The 17,435-nt window shown below is 45.9% G+C and overlaps 1 protein-coding gene across 2 annotated transcripts in view; it reads right to left on the reverse strand.

The window, feature by feature from the left end:
* The window catches only part of Dennd5a (DENN domain containing 5A), a 100,333-nt gene extending 100,186 nt beyond the window's left edge, over nt 1-147 (reverse strand). For both annotated transcript variants that reach the window (XM_045145203.1, XM_045145202.1), the window contains exon 1: nt 21-147. In XM_045145203.1, coding sequence (XP_045001138.1) covers nt 21-147 — 127 coding nt within the window. The remainder of the gene's footprint in view (nt 1-20) is intronic.
* Nucleotides 148-17,435: the final 17,288 nt, after the last annotated feature.

A 17,435-nucleotide genomic window follows, 5' to 3' on the forward strand; every position in this document is an offset into this window, starting at 1 on the left:
CCCGGACGCAGCTCACTCACCCGACAGCTCGTCCGGCTCCAGCCCGGTCTCGGTGTCCAGCCCGCAGATGACAAAGTAATCGGCGAAGCGACTGGGCGCCGAGCTCCCTCCGCCGCCTCCGCCGCCGCCGCCGCCGCCGCCGCTCATGGCGCCCGGGGCCGAGCCGTGCGGAGCGGAGAGGCGCGGAGCCCCCGCACACCCGGGCGCTCGGCCGCCGCTGCTACCGCGGCTCGGGTCGCCGCCCCCACGCCGGGCCCGGTCCCCGCGGCCGCCGCTGCCGTGCCGGGGTCAGGGAGCACCGGGCCGCCCCGCGCGGCATCCTGGACGTCTTCCCTCGGCGCCGCGGGCCCCGGCCCCCGAGAGAGCCTGGCTGGCCCAAGGGCGGAGAGCGCCCGCCCGCCCGCCCGCCGCGCTCCTCCTCCCGCCGCCCGCGGCCCGCCCGCCCGACCGCCGGCCCGCGCAGGCGCAGTCCGCGAGGGGGCGCGCGCCCGGCCCAAAGGATGACGTGATGCTCTTCAGGCCGCGCGGACACGGCTCCCCCGCCCCGCGCGCCCGCCCGCCCGCCCGCCCGCCCGCGACGCCCGCAGCCTCCCTCCATCCACCCTTTCCCCCGACACTGCCATTCCCTTTGGCCCCGTCCCGCACACCCGCGACCCTGGCCCATGCCGTCCAACACGCACATTGCGGTCCACTAGAGGTCCACAGATCTCGGCCTGACCCTGTCGGTCCCCGGCCACGCGACTGAGCCTGCCCTCCCCCATCCCCACCCCACGAAGCCGATCGGGTCTCCAGATGTCACCTTACACCCGCACAGCGTCTTCTCTTTGTCCCCCCCCCACTCCTTTGGTGTCGGTGACGGGCCTTTTCCCCAGCAAAGCTCAGGAAACCCTTTCCTTCGGAAGAGGTGGCCCCGCTGCCTTTATCCTTAACTTACACACAGAGAAACTGAAGCTTGAAGGAAAGGAAGGAGTTCTCCAAGAACTAAAATCACAAAACCTGGGGCTGCGGAGATGGCCCAGAGGTTGAAGTGCTTGCTTACAAAGCCTGGTAGCCTAGGTTCGATTCCCCCGTACCCTTGTCAAGACAGATTGCACAAAGTGGTGCATGCACCTGGGGTTCCTTTGCCTTGGCAGGAGGCCCTGGTGAGTCCATTCTCTCTCTCTCTCTCCCCTCCCCAGGCCCTTGCAAATAAATAAAATCTGCTAGCCTTTAATCCCAGCCCTCAACAGGAGGCAGAAATAGGAGGACTGCTGGGGCACGTGCATGACTTTCATACCAGCATTTGGGAGGCAGAGGGAGGAGGATCACTGGGAGTTTGAGACCACCCTGAGACCCTTGAGTGAATGCCACGTAGAGTTAGACCTTGCCTCAAAATAAAAAAAGAAGAAGAAGAAGAGGAAGAAGAAATCAGTAACTTTTTAAAGAGACAAAACCTGCACTAGGATCTAGTGACCATAGTCAGCTCTCAGCTCACAGTCCCACAAGCAGGGCTTTTCCCACGTAGTCCAAGCTCTTCCTGACCCCTGTTTTCTGTCAAGAAGCCCCCAGAGGGCTGGAGAGATGACTTAGCGGTTAAGGTGTCTGCCTGCGAAGCCAAAGGACCCAGGTTCAATTCCCCAGGACCCACGTAAACCAGATGCACAAGGGGCACATGTATCTGGAGTTTATTTGCAGCAGTTAGAGGCCTGGCATGCCGATTCTCTCTCTCTCTGTGTCTCTCTTCTCTCTATCTCTCTCTCTCTCTGCTTGCAAATAAATAAAATTTAAACCACAAGTGGTGGCTCATGCCTTTAAAAAAAAAAGCATCCAGAGGATCCTGCCACCTAGAAGCGCCCCTTTTTTTCCTCCCTGTGAGAATTCTCCATCCACCAGTGGTCTAGTCTTCCTGCTTGGGAGAAGAGGATGAGGCAATGAAGCTTACCTACACTACAAGTCCTTGTCTCCTGGCTCAAGAAAGTGCCCTCTGATTTTGTTTCCCACGGAAGCTAGGCAGAGGTGCCTTTTCTTGTTGAGCGTTTTGTTTGGTTGGTTTGGTTTGTTGTTTTAATGAGGCAGTGGCTCACTGTGTAGCCCTAGCTGGTGTGGAACTCTCGCTACACAAACTTGCTATGTTTTTTGCCTCTGCCTGTCAAATGCTGGGGATTTCAGGAATGTGCCATGGTGCCAGACTCAGGTGTATTTTCACAGTCTCATGTGACGTAGGCTAGCATCAAACTCTGTACATAGCAATGGATGGTCTTGAACTTCTGATCCTCTTGCCTCCTCTTCCCAAATGATGGGATTATAGGTGTGCAACACCAGCTGGTATAGGGTCTCGCTGTGGCTCATGCTGACCTGGAATTTACTATGGAGTCTCAGGGTGGCCTCGAACTCACAATAATCCTCCTACCTCTGCCTCCCGAGTGCTGGGATTAAAGATATGTGCCACCATGCCTGGCTCCAAGCTGGGTTTTTATGCAATGCTAGGGGTGAAAATCCAGCTTCCTGCATGCCAGGCAATCCCTGTATCAACTGAGCTAGGACCCCAGCCCTCAGAGGCCATGAGAGCCATGCAATATTGTCATTACCAGCATGGACTCTGGAAACAATGCTCACATTTGAATCCTGACTTATTTATAGTGTGACCTTGGACAACTTAACCTGTAGGTGCCAGAAGGCATTGTGTGTGTGTGTGTGTGTGTGTGTGTGTGTGTAAATTAGATTGCAAATGCATATATCAGTAAAGTGGTGAGATGCATGTCTGAAACATGTAGATTTAGTAAATACTACACATCATCATTACTGTTCCAAAAAGGTGTGCTCAGGATCTGCTCTGGCCAGCTGCCACTAAGGACTGTGGAAGCCAATTGGCTTTCCCAAGGGTTGAGCCTGGGCTTTCTCCTAGGTAATGTCCCTGGGGTTTTTCTCAAGTGCTGGTTCCCTTGGGGAGGGTGGCCTGGAGGTCACAATTAACGTCACTGGAAACCATAGTACCTGATCCTCTTTCCTCTTTGTATCTGACCTGCCTGAATTGATGATAGAGAAGTGGACAGGACAGGAGGAGGAAGCTTCACAAAGCCCACTTAAGGAGGTGTCCAGCTCTCCTGCATGCTGGCACTGCATGTGCAATGCAGGGGGCTCCAGCAGCTAAGTAGAGCAGGAAAGGGAGGACCCTTGAAGATGGACCATAGCTAGGAATGCTTCCAGAGACCTGGAGGATCAAGAGGACTTTCTCAGGTCAAAACAAGGAGGGGAAAAAAAAAAAAAAAAACAAGGAGGGAAAGAGGACACTTGATGGATGATCACATGTGTCACAACAAAATGACAGAAAGAGTAGTTCTTGTGGATAACAGCAAGGGGTACATCAATCAAGACGAAGATGAAAAAGACGTGATGATATAGCCTGAAATCCCAACACTCAGAAAACTGAGGTAGGATTGTTAGTTTGAAACCAGTCTGGCCTGTACAGAGAGAGAGAGAGAGAGAGAGAGAGAGAGAGAGAGAGGGAGAGAGAGGGAGAGAGAGAGAGAGAAGGAGAAGTTAAAAGAGTTGCTGGAGAGATGGCTTAGTGGTAAAGGCACTTCCCTGCAAAGCCAAAGCCAAAGGATCCAGGTTCAATTCCCGGGACCCATGTAAGCCATATGTACAAAGTGGTACATGTGTCTGGAGTTTGTTTGCTGTGGCTGGAGGCCCTGGCACTCTCACTTTCTCTCTCTCTCTCTCTCTCCCTCTTTGTCTCTCTCAAGTAAATTATATAAAATAATTTTTATTTATTTACTTGCAAGCAGAGAGCAAGAGAGATAGAAGAGAGACAAAGAGAGAATGGGCACTCCAGGGCTTCCAGCCACTGCAAACAAGCTCCAGATACATAGGTCCCCTTGTGCATATGGCTTGCATGGTCCTGGGGAATTGAACCTGTGTCCCTGGCTTTGCAGGCAAGTGCCTTAACCACTAAGCTATATCTCCAGCCCCCCCATTTTTTTAAGTTAAAAGAGGGCCAGGTGTGGTGGCACATGCCTTTAATCCCAGCACTCAGGAGGCAGAAATGGATCACTGTGAGTTTGAGTCCATCCTGAGACTACATAGTGAATTCCAGGTCAGCATCTGTCTTAAGTGGGTACTGGGGAATGGAACCTGGGTCCTTAGGCTTTGAAAGCAAGCACCTTAACTGCTAAGCCATCTCTCCAGCCCAAGTCCAGAAACTTTTGGACTTGTCTAGGGTAGCCAGCTAATAAAAGGCTTCTCATACTAACTCAACCTTAAAATATAAGTTAAAAACAAAATCATGGGTTGGAGAAATGGCTTAGCGGTTAAGACATTTGTTTGCCTGCAAAGCCAAAGGACTAAGGCTCAATTCCCCAGGACTCACATAAGCCAGATACACAAGGAGCACATGCATCTGGATTTGTTTGCAGTGGGTAGAGGCCCTGGTGTGCCCATTCTCTGTCTGTCTCTCTTCTATCTCCCTCTCTCTCTCTCTCTCTCTCTCTCTCTCCTAGCAAATAAATAAATTTCATTTAAAAAAAAAAAACATGCCAGGCATGATGGCACACACCTTTAATCCTACACCTTGGGAGGCAGAAGTAGGAGGATCAATTGCTATGAGTTCAAGACCACCCAAAAAAAAAAAATGCCAGGTGTTGCAGTCAGGTTCTCATTGTTGGTAAAAATCACCCAACCGAGAGCAGTTTGTGGAAAAAAGAGGTTTATTTTAGCTTACATGCTTGAGAGGAAGCTCCATAATGGCAGGAGAAAAGGATGGCATGAGCCAAGGGTGGACATCACTCCCTGCTCACATAAGGTAGACAATGGGAACAGGAGAGTGTGCCAAACACTAGTATGGAGAAACTGGCTATAACACCCATAAGCCCCAACAATACACTCCCTCCAGGAGGCATTAATTCCCAAATCTCTATCAGCTGGGAACCTAGCATTCAGAACACTTAAGTTATGGGGGGACACCTGAATCAAACCACCACATTATGCCCCTGGCCCCCATAAACTGATATCTATACATGATACAAAATACAATATATTCAGTCCAACCTTAAAAGCACCCATGGTTTTTATCCATCCAATGATGTTCATACATTCCCTTAGTCCAAGGTCTTTTAACTCAGCCATAATACTAAAAAATCCCCCCCAAACCCATAATGGCACAGAATAAACATCCACACTGCAAAAGATGGCATTGGGCATAGCAAAGAAATATTCAACCAATATAAGATTTAAAACAACCAGGGCAAACATCAAACTCTGTAGCTTCAAGTCCAACAACTCTAGCCAGTGACAAATCTCCAAGGTCGATAATTCTGACTAGCAATAAGTCTCTAGTATTCCAACTCTGCCCTTCCAGCTAGGCTACTCACAGTCCTGGAAAACTTTATTGGAGCTAGCAGCTTTCCTTAGCAGCCATCTCACGGTCCTGGCATCTCCACTGGCCTCCACTGCAACCCACGTTTCAACCTCACAGCCCCATGGGGTCTCCATGCAGGTAACCAGCAAACCTGCTTCACACTGCCCATGGCCACTTCCAAAACACAAGACTGTGTTGCAAACTCAGTGATCCTCATGTTCCTGTGTTTTTTTGTTTGTTTGTTTGTTTTGGGGGTTTTTTGTTGTTTTTTTTTTAATTTTTTTTTAATTTTTATTAACATTTTCCATGATTATAAAATATATCCCATGGTAATTCCCTCCCTCCCCACCCCCACACTTTTCCCTTTGAAATTCCATTCTCCATCATATTACCTCCCCATTACAATCATTGTAATTACATATATACAATATCAACCATTAAGTATCCTCCTCCCTTCCTTTCTCTACCCTTTATGTCTCCTTTTTAACTTACTGGCCTCTGCTACTAAGTATTTTCATTCTCACGCAGAAGCCCAGTCATCTGTAGCTAGGATCCACATATGAGAGAGATCATGTGGCGCTTGGCTTTCTGGGCCTGGGTTACCTCACTTAGTATAATACTTTCCAGGTCCATCCATTTTTCTGCAAATTTCATAACTTCATTTTTCTTTACCACTGAGTAGAGCTCCATTGTATAAATGTGCCACATCTTCATTATCCACTCATCTGTTGAGGGACATCTAGGCTGGTTCCATTTCCCAGCTATTATAAATTGAGCAGCAATAAACATGGTTGAGCATGTACTTCTAAGGAAATGAGATGAGTCCTTTGGATATATGCCTAGGAGTGCTATAGCTGGGTCATATGGTTGATCAATCTCTAGCTGTTTTAGGAACCTCCACACTGTTTTCCACAATGGCTGGACCAGATTGCATTCCCACCAGCAGTGCAGAAGGGTTCCTTTTTTTCCACATCCCCGCCAACATTTATAATCATTTGTTTTCATGATGGTGGCCAATCTGACAGGAGTGAGATGGAATCTCAATGTAGTTTTAATCTGCATTTCCCTGATGACTAGTGACGTAGAACATTTTTTTAGATGCTTATATGCCATTCGTATTTCTTCCTTTGAGAACTCTCTATTTAGCTCCAGAGCCCATTTTTTGATTGGCTTGTTTGATTCCTTATTATTTAACTTTTTGAGTTCTTTGTATATCCTAGATATTAATCCTCTATCAGATATATAGCTGGTGAAGATTTTTTCCCATTCTGTAGGTTGCCTCTTTGCTTTTTTCACTGTGTCCTTTGCGGTACAAAATCTTTGTAATTTCATTAGGTCCCAGTGGTTAATCTGTGGTTTTATTGCTGAGCAATTGGGGTTGTATTCAGAAAGTCTTTGCCAAGACCCACGTTTCAACCTCACAGCCCCATGGGGTCTCCATGCAGGCAACCAGCAAACCTGCTTCACACTGCCCATGGCCACTTCCAAAATACAAGACCGTGTTGCAAACTCAGTGACCCTCATGTTCCTGTGTTTTTTTGTTTGTTTGTTTGTTTTGGGGGGTTTTTGTTGGTTTTTTTGTTGTTGTTGTTGTTTTGTTTTGTTTTGTTTTGTTTTTGTTTTTTTTTTTTTGGTTTTTCAAGGTAGGGTCTCACTCTGGCCCAGGCTGACCTGGAATTCACTATGTAGTCTCAGGGTGGCCTCAAACTCATGGAGATCCTTCTACCTCTGCCTCCCAAGAGCTGGGATTAAAGGTATGTACCACCACACCTGGTTTATTTTCCTGTATTTCTTATACTCCACAATACCAGGTTGGGTGCCAATTTCTTAATCCAGGGGTAAATAAAGCAGACTTTGAAGAACAGGACACTCCTTGAGCACTCAAGCCCCTTCAAAAGAGTCTACATTCTTCCTGTTGCCCCAGTGCAGGTCAACTGGCCCAATCTCAAAGGTTGTAATCTCTCAATTGCAGCTGAACGGGCAGCAGTTCACCCAAAGATAATTTTTTCCTGTGCCGTATCCCTCTGCTCACATCAGTTCATTTCTACGCAAAGCAACCCTGCACAACTTCTCAGGACACGGGCATAACAGCAAGCCTCACACAAACTGTTAGCCCAGTCCAAGCAAAGCTCTTTCTCACCCTCATAAACCAAACCTCACAGTCCATAGTTCTTACTGCATTCAAGTCTTTTAACTCTGACCAAAATAGTCCATTAAGCTGTACTTACAGCACTGCAAAACATTTCAAATCCTTCCACATTCCTCTTGAAAATCAGCTCCAAAAGGCCAAAGCCACACAGTCAGGTGTCTAGCAGCAACCCCACTCCTCAGTACCACTTTTCTGTTGTAGCCAGGTTCACATTGCTGGTAAAAATCACCCAACCAAGAGAAGCTTGTGGGGAAAAGAGGTTTATTTTGGCTTAAGTGCTTGAGGAGAAGCTCCACGATACTAGGGGAAAACGATGGCATGAAAAGAGGGTGGCCATCACCCCCTGGCCCACATAAGGTGGACAACGGGAACAGGAGGGTGTGCCAAACAATGGCAAGGGGACACTGTCTATAACACCCACAGGCCTGTCCCTAACAATATACTCACTCCAGGAGGCATTAATTCCTAAATCTCTATCAGCTGGGAATCTAGCATTCAGAACACCTAAATTTATGGGGATACCTGAATTAACCCACCAGGTGTGGTGGTATGCAGCTTCCTTTAATCCTAGTACACGAGAGGCAGAGGTAGGAGGGTCACTGTGAGTTTGAGGCCAACCTGAGACTTCATAGTGAATTCCAGGTCAGCCTGGGCTAGAGTGAGACCCTACCTAGGGAGGAAATAATCATGACTGTATTAATCTGCCTTGGGAAATGTCATGGCTCTGAGGCCCAGAATACTCAACTGTAAAATGATCTCCTTCCCAGTAGGAAATATGCTTGGCAGAGTGATTGCTTCTTAGACAGTGAGACGAAATAGAGAACTGGATGCTCTTACTACTTAACGTTTAATCCCTTCTCCCATGCTTGCTAGCTGTATAAACGAAGGCTCACCAGTTATCCTCTTAAATGAAGACAGTCATCATTGTCACTCAACAGATTGCATTGAAGCTTCAGAAATTAACTTAAAAATTAATGAAAAATGAGTTTTAAATATCTAGGACATCATATAATGGTTTTGTTTTCTTTGGGACACCTTATTATGAAGCCCAGGCTAACTTGGAACTGACTATGAAGCCCAAGCTGGCCTTGAACTTGCAATCCTTCTATCTCAGCCTACCAAACACTGGGATTACAGGCATGTGCCACCATGCCTGACCATGATAAGCACTCTGTTTTGTTTTGTTATTAGAGGTAGGGTCTCGCCCTAGCACAGGACCTGGAATTCACTATGTAGTCTCAGGGTGGCCTCAAACTCTGTAATCCTCCTACCTCTGCCTCCTGGGTACTGGGATAAAAGCTTGCATCACCACACCCAGTTCAAATATATACTCTTTTTAAAGTATTTTATTTACTTATTTGAGAGAGAGAGGGGTGGGGGAGGGGCAGAGAGGGAGAATGGGCATGCCAGGGCCTCCAGCTAATGCAAACCCATTCCAGATGCCTAAGCCACCTTGTGCATCTGGCTTGTGTGGGTCCTGGGGAACCTGGATCCTTTGGTTTTGTAGACAAGCGTCTTGACCACTAAGCTATCTCTCCAGCCCATAATATATCTTTTTTGTTTCTTTGTTTATTTTTAATTTTATTTATTTGACAGTGACGGACAGAGAGAGAGAGAGAGAGAGAGAGAGAGAGAGGCAGATAGAGAAAGAGAGAGAATGGGCACGCCAGGGTCTCTAGCCACTGCAAACGAACTCCAGACACGTGTGCCCCCTTGTGCATCTGGCTAACGTGGGTCTTGGAGAATCCAGCCTCGAACCAGGGTCCTTAGGCTTCACAGATGAGCGTTTAACCACTAAGCCATCTCTCCAGCCCATAAGATATCTTAATAAGTGTAACTTGGAGTACCCATTTCAGCGTGAAGAACACAAGAGCAAGTGAATATCTGAGGGGGCATAATTTCCAGGAAAGGGTACAAGGCAGAACGTACTGTCCTAGGAGCCAGGCACATTTCTCAGTCCTACTTGGGTCCAGACGTGGCCACGTGCCTAGTTCTCACAAATACAATGTGTGCACAAATATATGATGTGGCCAAGAGATTTAAAAAACTAGAAGTTGGGCTGGAGAGATGGCTTAGCGGTTAAGGCACTTGACTGTGGACCCTAAGGACCTGTGTTCTGTTCTCCAGGTCCCATATAAGCCAGACGCACAGTGACGTAAGCGCACAAGGTTGCACATGCGCACAAGGGGGTGCACGTGTCTGGAGTTAGATTGTAGTGGTTTGAGGCTCTGGTGAGAAAATTCTCTCTGTATTTCTCTCTCTCCCTCTCTCTCACACATACACACACACACACACTCCTATTCTTGCATTAAATATATATATATATATCTAGGCATGGTGGTGCATACCTTTAATCTCAGCACTCAGGAGACAAGAGGTAGAGGATTGCTGTGAGTTCAAGGCCACCCTAAGACTACACTGGGAATTCCAAGCCTGAGCCCAACCTCAAAAAACTAAACCAAAAAAATAAAAATAAATAAATAAAGGGGTTGGAGAGATTGCTTAGTGGTTAAGGTGCTTGCCTGAAAAGCCAAAGGACCAGGTTCAGTTCCTTAGGATCCACATAATCCAGATGCACAAGATGGCACACATGTCTAAAGTTAGTTCACAGCAGCCAAAGGCCCTGAAGCACCCATTCTCTCTATTTGCCTCTTTCTCTCTCAAATTAAAAAAAAAAAAAATTCATTTGGAATCACAAAAAACCTTGAATATCTAAAATAATACTGAGCAACAAAAATAATGCTGGTGGTATCCCCATACCTGATTTTAACCTATACTACAGAGCCATAGTAACAAAAACAGCATGGTACTGGCACAAAAACAGACATGTAGATCACTGGAACAGAATAGAGGACCCAGATGTAAGCCCAGGTAGCTATAGCCACCTGATATTCGATAAAAATGCCCAAAATACTCATTGGAGAAAAGACAGCCTCTTCAGCAAATGGGGTTGGGAAAACTGGATATATATCTGCAGAAGGATGAAAATAGATTCTTCTCTCTCGCCATGCACAAGAATTAAGTCCAGAGCTGGAGAGATGGCATAGCGGTTAAGCGCTTGCCTGTGAAGCCTATGGACCCCGGTTCAAGGCTCGGTTCCCCAGGTCCCACGTTAGCCAGATGCACAAGGGGGCGCTCGCATCTGGAGTTTGTTTGCAGAGGATGGAAGCCCTGGCATGGCCATTCTCTCTCTCACTCTCTATCTGCCTCTTTCTCTCTCTGTCACTCTCAAATAATCAAATAAATAAATAAATAATCTTTAAAAAAAAAAAGAATTAAGTCCAAATGGATTAAAGACCTTAACCTCAGACATGAAACTCTGAAACTGCTAGAGGAAGAAGTAGGGGAAACCCTTCAACATATTGGTCTTTCCTAATACAACCCCCATTGCTCAGGCAATAAAACCACAGATTTGGGACCTCATAAAATTACAAAGATTTTTCACTGCAAAGGACATAGTGAAAAAAGCAAAGAGGCAACCTACAGAATGGGAAAAAATCTTCGCCAGCTATATATCTGATAGAGGATTAATATCTAGGATATACAAAGAACTCAAAAAGTTAAATAATAAGGAATCAAACAAGCTAATCAAAAAATGGGCTATGGAGCTAAATAGAACATTCTCAAAGGAAGAAATACGAATGGCATATAGCATCTAAAAAAATGTTCTATGTCACTAGTCATCAGGGAAATGCAGATTAAAACTACATTGAGATTCCATCTCACTCCTGTCAGATTGGCCACCATCATGAAAACAAATGATCATAAATGTTGGCAGGGATGTGGAAAAAGAGGAACCCTTCTGCACTGCTGGTGGGAATGCAATCTGGTCCAGCCATTGTGGAAAACAGTGTGGAGGTTCCTAAAACAGCTAAAGATTGATCTACCATATGACCCAGCTATAGCACTCCTAGGCATATATCTGAAGGAATCATCTCATTTCCTTAGAAGTACGTGCTCAACCATGTTTATTGCTGCTCAATTTATAATAGCTGGGAAATGGAACCAGCCTAGATGTCCCTCAACTGATGAGTGGATAATGAAGATGTGGCACATTTGTACAATGGAGTTCTACTCAGCGGTAAAGAAAAATGAAGTTATGAAATTTGCAGAAAAATGGACGGACCTGGAAAGGATTATACTAAGTAAGGTAACCCAGGCCCAGAAAGCCAAGCACCACATGTTCTTTCTCATATGTGGGTCCTAGCTACAGATGATTGGACTTCTGCGTGAGAATGAAAATACTTAGTAGCAGAGGCCAGTAAGTTAAAAAGGAGACATAAAGGGAAGAGAAAGAAAGGGAAGAGGGTACTTAATAGGTTGATATTGTATATATGTAAGTACAACGATTGAGATGGGGAGGTAATATGATGGAGAATGGAATTTCAAAGGGGAAAGTGTGGGTGGGGGGAGGGAGGGAATTACCATGGGATTTTTTTTTATAATCATGGAAAATGCTAATAAAAATTTTAAAAAATAAATTTAATTAATTAATTAAATACATAAAGGGCTGGCGACTACACAGTGAATTCCAAGACTCTACCTGTAAAAACAGAGTTGAAGAGATGGTTTAGTGGTTAAGGTGCTTGTCTGCAAAGCCTAAGGACCCATGTTTGACTCTCGAGATTCCATTAAGCCAGATGCACAAAGCTGAGGCAAGCACAAGGTCTCACATGCCCACTAGGTGGTGCAAGCATCTAAAGTTTGATTTCAGTAGCTGAGGCCCTGGCACGCCAATTCTCTCTCTCTGTCTCTGTCTCTCTCCAAAATAAAAAATAAAATAAACAAACCAAAAAAGAATATATATCATGGTCAAGCATTGTGGCACATGCCTGTAATCCCAACATTTGGTAGGCTGAGATAGAAAGATCTCAAGTTCAAGGCCAGCCTGGACTTCATAATAAGGTGTCTCAAAGAAAGCAACACCATTATGTCCTAGATATTTAAAACTCATTTTTCATTGATTTTTAAATTATCCACCCAAGTTTGATTCTTCAGTATGCACGTAAAGGTGACACATGTATCTGGAGTTTGCTTGTAGTGGCTGAGAGCTCTGTCCCATTCTCTCTGCACCCTCTCTCTCTCTCTCCTTGCAAATAAATATTTTTTTTAATTTTTTTTATTTATTTGAGAGCAACAGACACAGAGAGAAAGACAGATAGAGGGAGAGAACTCCAGACGCGTGCGCCCCCTTGTGCATCTGGCTAACGTGGGACCTGGGGAACCGAGGCTTGAACCGGGGTCCTTAGGCTTCACAGGCAAGCGCTTAACCACTAAGCCATCTCTCCAGCCCATAAATATTTTTTAAAATGATAAAACAAGTAAAAAGCCAGGGCTGGAGAGATGGCTTAGCGGTTAAGGCACTTGCTTGCAAAGTCAAACAACCCAGGTTTGACTCCCCAGGACCCACATAAGCCAGATGCACAAGGGAGTGCACCCATCTGGTGTTCATTTGCAGTGGCTAAAGGCCCTGACATGCCCATTCTTTCCCTCTCTCTCTCTCTCCTGCCTATTTCTGTATCTGTCTCTCCCTCCTTCTCTCTCTCTCTCTCTAATAAGTACATAAAAATTTAAAAAAGCCGAGCATGGTGGTGCACACCTTTAATCCCAGCATTCAGGAGGCAGGGGTAGTAGGATTGCTGTGAGTTCAAGGCCACCCTGAGAATACAGAGTAAATTCCAGATCAGCCTGGACTAGAGTGAATCCCTACTTCGAAAAACAAAACAAGACAAACAAAAGCCAGGTGTAGTGACACATACCTTTAATCCCAGCACTTGGGAGGCAGAGATAATAGGATTGCTGTGAGTTTAAGACCAGCCTGAGACTACATAGTAAATTCCAGGTCAATCTGGGCTAGAGCAAGACCCTACCTCAAAAAAACAAAAATAAATAAAGGGCTAAAGAGATTGCTCAGTGGTTAAGTGGGAAAATGGCCAATGAACCCTTCTTTTCTATTGCTCAATGAAGACTTCAGCTTATGCAAACTGAATGGAATCCACTGATCCTCCAGAAAAAATGTAAGCTTCACAAATATGACATTTTAGGAATGAGGGTTTTTTTTGTCTACTTTTGTACTTGAGATATGATACCTCACTATGTAGCCCAAGTTGGCCACAGCTTTGATCCTCTTGCCTCAGCCTCTGGAGTGCTAGGGCTACAGGCATGTGATACTGTGCCCAATAAACCCTAGCTATCTCTGGTCTATCTCTCCAAAAAAAGTCACACATTTTAATTTCCCAGATCCTATTGTCCCACTAGTCCTTAATGCCCTGCTGATAATCAGCATGCCTCATGTCTCTCAATGAAACATGCTCCCGGAAGTGGTTGAATTGAAAATCAGCCATTGTTTCAACCACCATAAGTGACAGCAACAAGGAAGGCTCTAAATCAAGTCAGCCTCGGCTGCTGCCCCATGCGGGAGGAGCCACAGTTGAGCAATAGCCCAAATACTGATAATGTCTCCAAGTGATGCAATTTGCCCCAAAGCTGGTGTGAGCATGTGGGTGCATTTACGTATGTATCTGAGTATATTTCTATGTGATAATGTGTGTACAGGGGTGATCATGTATGTAGATGCTTAGACATATGTTGCAGTCAGGTTCGCATTGCTGGTAGAAATCACCTGACCAAGAGCAGCTTGTGGGAAAAAGAGGTTTAATTTGGCTTACAGGCTTGAGGGGAAGCTCCACGGTGGCAGGGAGAAACGATAGCATGAGCAGAAGGTGGACATCACCCCCTGGCCAACATAAGATGGACCACAGCAACAGGAGAGTGTGCCAAATACTATAACATTCCATAAGCCCACCCCCAACAATACACTCCCTCCTGGAGGCGTTAATTCCCAAATCTCTATCAGCTGAGAAACTGGCATTCAGAAGACCTAAGTTAATGGGGGACACCTGAGTCAAACCACCACACCATAGCTGCATTTGCACATGTCAATACTTTGTGTGATGTGCGTGTGTATCGTGTGTATCTGAAGGGGCTAATGTAAGCTAGGAGTGGTCAGCAAGAGGTAGGAGACAGAGGAATATCTTTGGCTCTCCAAGGCAGGAATAGCTCGACATTCACTTCTTTCCTCTCCACTCCCCGTGTCCCCTTAGAGAAAAAGCCTTTTCAGAATCAGAGTGGATGGCCTTCTACGTGTGCACCCAGACTCTTCCCTTAGACTGTGAACACAGTGGCCTCGTTATTCCCATCAGCTTGAGGCCAACAGCTTCCTGGGAAAGGCCGGATGGTCTGGTGAGGAAGAAGTGAAAGGCCTTTGGACCAGATCCCAAAGAGAAGATATATTTAGCTGCAGCTGAGCCGGCAAGGGTTTTGAGGAGTGATGGAATTGTTATATATCATGCTTGTAGTGGTGGTTTGACAATTGGCTGTGATTGTCAGAACTCTTAAAACTGTACACCAAAATGGTATATTCCAGTGTGCAACAAAAATGCCTTAATAAAAAGTAAAGAAGCACCTTTAATTGCAGCACTCGGGAGGCAGAGGTAGGAGGATCGCCTTGAGTTCAAGGCCACCCTGAGACTGCATAGTTAATTCCAGGTCAGCCTGAGCCAGAGGGAGACCCTACCTCAAAAAACCAAAAAAAAAAAAAAAAAAAAAGGAAAAAAGGAAAAAAGGGCGCTGGGTTAGAGGTTAAGGCTCTTGCCTGCAAAGCCAAAGAATTCAAGTTCAATTCCCTAGGACCCACGTAAGTCAGATGCACAGGGTGGCACATGCATCTGGAGTTCATTTGTAGCAGCTGGAGGCCCTGGCGCACCCATTCTCTTTCTCTCTCAAGTCAATAAAAATAAATATGTTTTAGCCAGGAGTGGTGATGTACACCTTTAGTCCCAGAATTTGGGAGGCAGAGGTAGGTGGATCACCGTAAATTTGAGGCCACCCTGAGATTACATAGTAAATTCCAGGTCAGCCTGAGCTAGAGTGAAACCCTACCTCGAAAAATAAAAATAGAATAAATAAAATAAAATATTTTTAAAATAAATATAAAATTCATAGTTGAATATACTAGGATTTTATTTTATTTTACAACAGGATCTTATTTGTCACAGGCTGACCTGGAACTGGACTCAGCTTGTGAGTTAAGATTTGTGCTTCTGGTTCCCAAGGCCCTAAGGGTGACAGGCAAGGCTGCCCACTCACTTTTGTAAACTGTACCATAAGATACTGTCATAGGAGTCATGATTAACTTAGCCGCAATTAGGCGTTTGGGTGGAATGTCCAGACTCATCATGAACTAGTTATTATGACAGTCGTCCAACAGGGGGCAGTAAAGTACCTTGAACAAAGGGCCATCCTTTTCCGCTCACTCAGTCAAGATAGCAGCAGAACTGAGGGTTCTGTGTTCCCCAGGGACGGGGCTGGCAAACAACAGGAAGCAGATTTGCAGAAGTAAAGAAAGTCAACACGGGCTGTGCTCCTTCATCACTACTTCCTGAGTGCTGCCACGCCACTGTTCTCCCTCCCCTTCCGTCCTCACTCATCTGGCTACACGCACTCTGTATTGGATAAGGTCAGTTGGCAGGTAACAACTATTCCAATCTCCTTCTTCCATGCCCAGGCCTGTCTGTCTTCATTGCCATTCCCGTCACGCACAGGAACTGTGCTAAGAGCTGCACACTTGGTTTCGTTCTTTCCTGTTGTTATCTTAAAATTCTAATCTTGGGGCTGGTTAGATGACTCAGTGGTTAAAGGCACTTGCTTGTAAAGCCTGCTGGCCTGAGTTCAATTCCCTAGCCGTTCACGGAAAGCTAGATGGGCATTCATTTGCAGCAGTAAGAGACCCTGGCGCACACATACACATATATTCATACCTATTGGCGGGGGAGAGAGAATGGGCACACCAGGGCTGCCAGCCACTGCAAATAAACTCCAGATACATGTGCCACCAGGTACATCTAGCTTACATGGGTTCTGGGGATTTGAACCTGGGTCCTTGGGCTTTACAGGCAAGCACCTCAACCACTAAGCCATCTCTCCAGTCCATAACTATTTTTTTTCAAATTTTTATTAAGAACTTCCATGATTATAAAAAAAATCCCACGGTAACACCCTCCCGCCCCCCACTTTCCCCTTTGAAAACTCCATCCTCCATCATATCCCCTCTCTATCTCAATCAGTCTCTATTTTATTTTGATGTCATGATCTTTTCCTCCTCTTATGATGGTCTTGTGTAGGTGTGTCAGGCACTATGAGGTCATGGATATCCAGGCCATTTTGTGTCTGGGGGGAGCACGTTGTAAGGAGTCCTGCCCTTCCTTTGGCTCTTACATTCTTTCCACCACCTCTTCCACAATAGACCCTGAGCCTTGGAAGGTGTGATAGAGATATTGCAGTACTGAGCACTCCAGTCACTTCTTTCCAGCAACACGATGCCTTCTGAGTCATCCCAAGGTCACTGCCATCTGAAAGAGAAGATTCTCTACCAGAAGTGAGAGTAGCATTAATATAAGGATATGAACATTAAGAGAAGTACTTACTGGGAAGTTTGATGAACATAGTATATACAATACATATATTTTTTTAAGGTTTAGGAAGACCTTAGACTGAGAGAAGGAAAGAGAAGGTACCGAGAGCTCCTACCATGTGGAATGCAGGAGCAGGTAGAGCCTCACAAATACCTCCAAAAACTCTGCTCTTCCTGTTGAAAGGTTTGTCAGTGCCATCTGATGGGGCAAAGCATGCACACAGGCTGATGCTCTACAAGCTTCATGTCTGCTGCACTTTTCTGACTTCATTCCCTCCTAAGTTTTGCACAAGTGCACAAGCCGAGAATTCCAGCAGAAGTGTGATGCGTGGGAGTTCAGGGAGCTTCAAAGCCAGCATGGGATAAGCATCTATGTCTACAACTGCACAAGCAAGGGTGTGGAAAATCTGACAGGAATACTTTTGCATTCAGGGGCTGGGAATGCATCTCAGTGGTAGAATGTTTGCCTAGCATTCAAG

Source organism: Jaculus jaculus, chromosome 3, assembly GCF_020740685.1.
Source record: "Jaculus jaculus isolate mJacJac1 chromosome 3, mJacJac1.mat.Y.cur, whole genome shotgun sequence".
Taxonomy (NCBI): Eukaryota; Metazoa; Chordata; class Mammalia; order Rodentia; family Dipodidae; genus Jaculus; species Jaculus jaculus.